The sequence below is a fragment of the Sinocyclocheilus rhinocerous genome, unplaced genomic scaffold (assembly GCF_001515625.1).
Source record: "Sinocyclocheilus rhinocerous isolate Xijiao unplaced genomic scaffold, SAMN03320098_v1.1 scaffold1157, whole genome shotgun sequence".
NCBI lineage: Eukaryota > Metazoa > Chordata > Actinopteri > Cypriniformes > Cyprinidae > Sinocyclocheilus > Sinocyclocheilus rhinocerous.
This window is the reverse complement of record NW_015631716.1, coordinates 541,708-550,285: the sequence shown is the minus strand read 5'-3', so window position 1 is coordinate 550,285 and position 8,578 is coordinate 541,708. Positions and strand designations below refer to the sequence as shown.

At 38.8% G+C, this 8,578-nt stretch overlaps 1 protein-coding gene across 7 annotated transcripts in view; it reads left to right on the top strand.

Annotated features, from left to right (window-relative positions):
* Positions 1 to 1,315: 1,315 nt before the first annotated feature.
* Positions 1,316 to 8,578, top strand: part of LOC107741843 (DNA (cytosine-5)-methyltransferase 3A-like) — a 45,651-nt gene continuing 38,388 nt past the window's right edge. For 3 of the 7 annotated variants that reach the window (XM_016554627.1, XM_016554628.1, XM_016554629.1), the window contains exons 1-2: positions 6,690 to 6,730; positions 7,218 to 7,364. In XM_016554627.1, the coding sequence (XP_016410113.1) occupies positions 7,278 to 7,364 (87 nt within the window). In that variant the 5' untranslated portion in view covers positions 6,690 to 6,730; positions 7,218 to 7,277. Of the gene's footprint in view, positions 1,650 to 6,683; positions 6,731 to 7,217; positions 7,365 to 8,578 lie in introns of those variants that run through there. The other 4 variants (XM_016554636.1, XM_016554637.1, XM_016554631.1 and 1 more) reach the window with 4 other exon arrangements.

The following is an 8,578-nucleotide window of genomic DNA, read 5'->3' as shown; positions in this document are numbered from 1 at the left end:
AAAACACTTCAAAACATGTAGATTGTAAATGTGTGGTTTTGTAAACGGGATAATCTGATTTATTGAAAATATTTTTTTTTAACCAAACTGACATCATTTCTTATGAAGGCACACAAAGCAAATACTTCAGAGGACTTGAAATGTGGCATCATGTGAGCCACGTTTATGATAATTTATGAAGTTTTAAAGCTCTACTCTTCATGCCCATACTGCAGTAATAGTAAAGTAGAAGTAGTTTGTTATTGTGCTATTTTTGTGTTTCTTTGTAGACAGATGCTTAGAAACATTGTACTCGCATTACACTTAATGTGTAGGAAGAGCTTCCTGTCTTCTTTGTTTCAGATTAGATTAGATGGTTCAGATAGGTAGTTTTGATGTCAACACAAGGACATCGGAAATGGCCTTACACTGAGCAGACGAAAGACGAGACGACTGCAAATGAAAGATTTGACTTTTTACTGCAAATTGGGTCTTCCTCTTTAATTTGTGCTCTGTGATTCATAACCATTTTGAAGTAAGTAAAGGTATATGGCTGTTATTATCAGGAACCCTACTGGAAAAGCAGTTTATATTAAAAGTGGGGGTGTTTTAATGACAGTTTTATTAAAATCCTCATCCCTCTACCTTGTTAGCGTGATGTTACAAGATGATAAAATTCTCAAAATAAGATTTCAGGGTTTCCTGCACTGTTAGCACAGGCACTGAATCTACAGCATCACGGAAAACCCCCAACACAACCTATGATGACAAAACACCTTCTAATTGCCTCATCTTCACTGACTGCATGCAAAACATAAACATACAGAGCAAACAGTGTCTGATTCATGAATGAATGATGCTTTTAATGAATCAGTTAAAAGACTCACAAGATTTGAATGAGTCAAATTAATTACTGTTTGCTTAAGTGCTGTTATAGACGCATATAAAAATGGTACTTAAAAATATTAAAATATGAAATATTACACTACGTATGTACTAGAGTGGAAAATAAATATATATTTCTGTATAAATTTTTCCCTTCTGGTGCATATTTTTCAGTGTGTAAGTGAAGTACGGTATATATAATTTGAGTTCTGGTTTTTGGGCTTTTTGTTTTTGCATGTTGACATTGGTACAGTAATGACGCTTATAATCATAAAAAGAGGATTGTTATGGTAAATTTGGTTTGTTGTGTGTTGGAGGGCAAATTTAATTAAAATATTGAATCTATTGTGCTGTAGGGAGTTGCTATTGTTTATCAGAGCTTCTGATTAATAATAGGTTGTAGATGCATGACTGTCCAATCTGATTATGTAATTTTCTGCTGCAGGTGGAGTGTTACGGGCCAGTGGATCAGCTGGTGGGCGTGGCTAAGCAGCACAAAGGGGTGGAGCTCCAGTCGTCTTTGCAGTCCCAGAATGGAGATGTTGAGAGGCATGAGAACAAATCGTGTGAAGGTCGCCACCCTACACTGGACAAGAATGCTGCGGAAAACGGGCTCCCATGCCAGTCGGGCTGTCAGGCCGAGTCGGCCTCTGATTCAAGCCTGAGCCCATCCCTGGAGAACGGATTTGTCTCCAGCCAGGACTCTGAGAAGTACGAAGAGGAGACACTGCCAACTCTGCCTCGCAAGAAACAAGGGAGACGGAAACTGGAGCGGCCGACTAAATGTGAGTTATGCTCAGCCTTCTTTGCATCATGTTTCACAGCTGTCTGCTCACTGAGCCACTCATGGGCCCAAGACCAAGAATGTGTCATCGTCATGATAAAAAAATGCAGTATTTAGTCACAAAACAAGTGGGATTGTAAAATGGTTTTGGAGGCTTTGCTGCTACTATTAACTTGAAGGACAAATAGTTATTGTTAAATGAGTACATTAATATTTAAATCAGAGTAATTACGCTCCCAAAAATCAAATTTGCATACAAAAGACACCAGCCTCCCACACCGTGTACAGAAGCGATTTGGCAAGACTCTCTCTCCAGCAGCGTTTCATACAGGATTTTGTTTTTCAAATGGAGGCACCAATCACCTCTGCCGCATATCCATGTTTTCCAACATATTTTTGTTTGGATTTTTTTTTTCAGTACCATTCATCACCAGAAAACTGTTCTGAATGTTTGTCTTTACACACAAAGTCAGTCAGTAGTTACAGTAGTTAAGTTTCACTATACATACAAATTTAAGCTTATTTTATTTTATTTTATTTTTGAAACATAAGCAGTACAGAACACACTCTGAACATCTAGAACTTCACTCACCAAGGGAACTTGGAGTATTTTTTAAAGAAATACATAAGCAAGTGTTAAAATAAATAAAAATACAAAAGTTTCAGTTATTAACAGTGCTGTTAACAAATGTGATTAAATTAATATATGTATGCAATATTTATTTATTAATATCAATTTAACATCATAACTGTTATATTCTGTTCTTTAGTATTTCTAAAAATTGATCAGAACCTTCAAACCTAATTGAAACTGATCAGAGCGGCATCTACACAAATGCTGAACCTATAATTACACATGTGCCTATTATTTTATTTTTATTAACATTATTTAGCATTATTTTATATTACATTTAACATTTAGCATTGCTTATAAATAATGTTTTTTTTATTTGATTAACATTATTTAACATTACATTAACATTATTTATAACAATCATGCATTAACTAGGAAAAAGTTAAGAGATGAACTATTAATGTTTGGTATTGCTTTAAAAAAAGTATTCTCACTGATTCAGAAAATAATTTGAATGATTCCTAAAAAGCAAATCAAGTGATTTGTTTGTGAATTACATTGTTGCGCTGTATGTTTGATTTGTGTTCTGCCACAAAAGACAATGCAATAGAAAGTTGTGTCGACTATTAGTTGTCAGTATTATCGCACAGCACCTGTTTTTTCATTTCATCACTTGTTACAATTCACAAGCTCACAGCTCAGCTAAAACATATGTTTATTTTTTGCCATGGCTCTACAGTGTTTCTGAGATGCTCCTGAATATAGCACTGCGCTCCAGTGTGATGGCGATGCCAATTATCAGACCTCTCTCTCTTTCCATACTGTGAAGTCAGGTATTGACCTTGATGAGAGCAGTAAGTGAAGGCCGGGTAGACAAAGCCACGTCTCTTCTGGCAGCCTGCCTTGATTGGGTGCAGTGCATGGAGAGACAGCAGGTCTGTGTTGTGGCCACTCTCTCAGTGGGGGCCATGCCAGGTGCATGGCACAATGCCCAGGGCACTTACACACTGATCCCCTTAACCTACTTTATGGTGATAGACGCCAACATGTAGACCAATGTAAAATGCTATGAAGTCTAGACAGTCAATTTATAATTGGAAATCCAGTAAAACGTCATATACCAAATAATCAAAGTATGTTTGCTAGCACTGCTAACAATGCTATTGTCACAGCGTGGGTCAGACAAAGATGAGGAGAGGTGGATCTCAGTGCAGCATTTATTTACAAAAACAGAGAAGAAGGTAATCCAAATCATGAAGAGAAATGCAACAGCTAAACACATATGTTTAGACAATAACCGACAATGTGAACTGATGAAGGATTAAATACACAATACACTGAGGAGTACAACAAGGGATAGGTGGGAACATAATCAATAATCACGACAACCAGCTAGACACAGTGGTAACAGAGGAAACAGGAAATAAACTTAGGCGATGAAGACAAACACAACAGAACAAAACCTTGACAAAATAAGAGTCCTTGACCAATAAACTGTGATAGCTATAAAGGTGCATTTACACTGACTAATTCATTGGAGCTGCCAAACATGAAAATTTGCTTAAATTTATTCATCCTCAGGGCATCCAAAATTTAGGTGATTTTCTTTTCTTCAGTAGAATAGTAAAGAAGATTTTTAGCTGAAATCATGGTCCTTGGAGATTCATAAAATGCAAGTCAACGGCTGCCATCACATTGAGAAAAAAATAAAAAAGCATATCAGGCAACACAAAATCAATACCCGTGGCTCCTGACAGTAAAGCATGTAAAGTGAATAAAATAGTCTTGAACAACTCACCTTGATGCTCGTATCAGCGGCTCACCAGTTCTTCGGTTCAAGACGGAACTGTTTCCTCAGTTCAGTGTTGTGTTGGAGGAACTGCAACGTTGTATGAGTTGGCAAAAACTGGTATCATAAGATTATTTTCTTGCATAGACCTCAATATATCGCCAGGTGCCACATGTATTAATTTTGTGTTGCCTGATATGCTTTTTTGACTCTCAAATTGAAGGTAGGCATTGACTTAAATTTTATGACTCACCAAGGACCACGGTTTCAGCTAAAAACCTACTTTACTGTTCTGCTGGAAAAAAAAGTCACCTACATCTTGGATGGCCTGAGATTGAGTAAATAAACAGCAAATGGAGGTTATGCGCAACAGACTTCCGTATTCTGTAAAACAGGTCTTGTTGCTTCCGGTTCGAGTGTTTTGTATGTGCTCTGTTAAATATGGAGCTGTTTGAATAAATGCCAACAATAACAACAACTAGCTAGATTAGCTGATTACCTTAAAAGTCCATAGATATCACCATCAGTTCATACTGCTGACAAGCACTTTCTTCGACAAGCAGATGAAATGAGACCTGTTTTCCAGTTTGGTCAGGTGGCATTCGACATATACCCCATTTTAATTTTTGTGTGAACTATCCCTTTAAAGAGTACTTCACCTGTAAGGATCCCCCTAGTGTCCCTGTCCTAGAGTATTGATTGATTGTATACAGTTGTTCAATTCTAGAGGTATAAAGAGGGAACTCTTGGGTCCTGATTAGTGTGTTTTGCTGAGCTCAGTAGAATCCCATGAACAGATACCAACAACAAAGCTGCCTTAAAGTCACTACCTCTGTTTGCCAGACTTCATTAGCCCGACACTAATCGCTAAAAGATAATTGCACCTATAAGCTGTTTGTCAATCATTAGTTCAATCCCACCAAAGATTTTATTGAATCATGAACTCTAGGGCTGGGTATCGTTCAAAAATTTTCGATATCGATACCGATACCTTGACTTCGATACCGGTTTCTGAACGATACTTTTTTCGATACCAATTTTATGAAATCAATTTTAACAAGATTACATTATCTAAAAAAAAAACTTTGGTTTTTCTAGTCGAACACACCGGCAAGTGCTGCAGGTTTATTGGCTCACTGACGCTGATGAGATTAACCCCTTAGGTATCGAAATTTGGTACCGAACGACAAGACGTTTTTCGATACTCGATGGTATCGAGGCAATTCGGTCGGTGCCTAAAAAGTATCGAACTCGATACCCAGCCCTAATGAACTCTGTATAGTCAAAAAGATAAATCTTGCTTTGACTGACAGAGAATGGGCAAGTACAGCCGTACCTGTGTCTTTTTATACCTCTACCTAGAGGGCACAGGACGGATTTCAGTCCAGTGAAGGGGAAATGGACGCTCTAAACATGCAGGCTGGCATGTGCTCAAACTGGCACGCCGGAGGCTTGATGGGCACAGTGTGCCAACCACGCTCACAAACCCAGTGACCTTGGCAGTCTCGGTGGAATGAACCCCTTCCTCACCGTACAGACGGATTGCTTATTCCCGTCGAGCGACTGAGAAAAGAGGAAGAGACAGAAAGATGCAGCGAGAGCGGATTTGCACGCTGTAAATGTGAAGAGGACTCGCGGGTCAAGACCTTTGGTTTTGGCTGGGTGTGTGTGGTACTTCACTGGCAGGCTTTTGATGGCTCTTGTGAAGAAAACAAGCTCTCAGGTTTTGCCCACGGCCTCTCGACGCTCAAGTGTTGGGATGTGGCTGGGTGATGGAGCTTTGATAGACTTCAAACAGATCTTCCTTAGGCTACTGGGTTATTAAAATGGGTGCTGTCTACTTCTTTTGGCTTCATGTCAGTATAGCGACGTCATGAATATGCTGTGACAGATTGCCTGTAAGCCTGGTCTAAATCCCACAGATCTATTTATATGAAGTTGTCCTGTTCATCATTCATACTTAATGATTAGCAACATGAGGTATTTAGGATTCTTTCATGCACTCATTTAAATATTACCTTTATTAAAAAAAAAAGTATGGAACCAAAATAGCCTCAAAATCATTAAAATAATATTGAAACCTAATGTCATTCACAAAATTGAAACCTAATGTCTAAACATTATAGTACAGATAGAACAGCTGGCTCTAGTAGTATCATGATGGGCAGTAACATATGAATTATAGATCTCAATTTTATTTTTTAAATTGTAATATTTTGGTGTCATACACAAAGAAACCATCATGTTATATGTAAGTGCATATTGCCCTGTGGCAATTTTCACAGCACATATTTAGTATATGTACTAACAAGTCTTTTTGATAGTGATTGACTGACATTAATACTTAGTTTCTAAAGTTCTCCAAGACTTTAATTTAGTAACACGAAGACCTCGAGCTAAAACGGTCCATCTTCCTGCTGCTTTTGGCTTCTTAGCTCTTTATTTAAACTCTTTTACAAGTACAAGCACACAAATGAGAATCGTTTATTTTGGCTCAAAGCTATTTTATGCTTGCTCTTCCACATAAAAGCCTTGTGAAATTTTGTGTTGATGCAAAAATATCATTGAGGCCTTATACTGCAGATTGATGAAGACAGATTTCCTTTGTGACAAATCCGGACTTTCAGAAACATTTCAGGTAATCGCTTGTTCTTGTGGCTGTTTCCCTCTAGACGTGGAGCACAAGGAGGATGAGGGTGGGGACTCTGCAAAGAATGAGGTAAAACTGTCTTCCTGTAGTGCGCCTGTCTGTGATATATGTGTGTATGTTTGCGTGTTTCTGTCTGTCAAAATTCAAACTTTTCCAATAATTGCTCAAGATCTCAGAAGAAAATTCCTACAAAGATGACATTAATGTGGAACCTGTTTTTCCTGCCACTTGATTATGAAAGAAATGGTACCCTAATGGTGAAATATCAAATACACTTGGTCCTCTGCTTAAAAACAAGGGTCCCTATTCATCACCAGCCATGGGCAGATGGGATTTGTCGGGCCGCTTGAACCCTCTCTGTACCGATGAGTACCCTTAGTTTGAGAGTCCCCCACCAGCCCATTCGCAAAATGCTCCAAAATCGTTCACAGACAAACCACCTACTTCCTTCCTTCATTTAGGATCGCACAGATAGATAAGTACACTAAAACAGAGAGAGAAACAGTCGTTAATTTTTTTCTTTTCCTTTTTATTTTGGTTTTGTCCCTTTAAACAGGGAGCTCGAGGGAGGCTCCGTGGGGGAGTGGGCTGGGAAGTCAGCCTCCGTCAAAGACCCATGCCCAGAGTAACCTTCCAGGCTGGTGACCCTTATTACATTAGCAAGAGGACCAGGGAGGAGTTGCTGGCCAAGTGGAAGTTGGAGGTGAGTACCACTGCTCACCACTGTCCCAGAGGAAGAGAGATAGGGAGCCTGTCCGCATTTCTATGATAGCAGGAACGTTTGCCAGGGCGACAGAGTGCCGAATAAATTCTGCGAAAGCCAAGTGTATTTGATGAGTCATTTGATCTCGCATGAAGGTACCATTTATTTCATGAGACGTCTTGCTGGCTTCTTCTCACACTGAAAATCGACTGGTTTCCTCATTATAACCATGCACAGGCATGTTTGTTATGAATGAAGTGGCCAATCAGCGGCGTTAAAATTGGTAATGGCAGTTTGATCCACGTATAAGGTTTTATTTTTTTTTATATATTTGCATGCTTATTTACTGTATTTTGCATTAGTTTTTAATGGTTTATTTAGAAGTCATTTATACAAAATAGTAGAATTGTAATATCCATTAAATGAAAATAGTATCAATTTTTCGGTATCGGTGTATACCTAGTTGTGATTGAGAGAGTGTTTTTGTGTGGACAAAAGAAAAAAATACTGGTCCGTTGTAGCTCCTGGTTAGGACCAAGGTCATTCATGAGACGGGGCCAAGTGCAAGTAGAGGATGTGGCGCCCTCTTAAAGGACGGGGTCTGGCGTGGTTGTCCCAGTTGGACCACCCCAAGAACAGCCCCATTTGCCCTTTGTACTGTTTAACTATAATACTTATTAAAGTACTTTGCTAATTATTGGAGACATCTGGAATAATCCAAGATCAAGAATGTGACATTTCAGGAAGACAATCAAAGGTTATATCATCATTTCACTTTTTTTTTTGGTTAAGTAGTCTGTGCCATGTTGAATCAACGTGCAGGGCTGAAATTGTTGTGATGTGCCTTGACTTGAACATGCAGTGTGATTTCTGTTCCACTAGTGGCACCAAAATAGGTTTCCAGAACACTCCTCCTGTCTGTCATTGGTCAATCAAATAGATAGTCCCTCCCCAGAGTTGTTTTTCCTGTTTAATATGAGTTAAGGAACAAATTATGGGGTACTTGAGCATTAAGGTCGGTTTTCAACAAGAACGATAAATATATAGTTCAGTCATGAAACTCTAGATGGCGCAGGCTGATGGGTTGTTAACGTAACTGATGATATTCAGCGAGTTAAACGACTTGGCACAAGCTGATTGGTTCATGCTGCATATGCAGCCAATGCTTACTGCCTTGCATTTATATGGCTGGCTAGCATTCACTAGAGATTCCT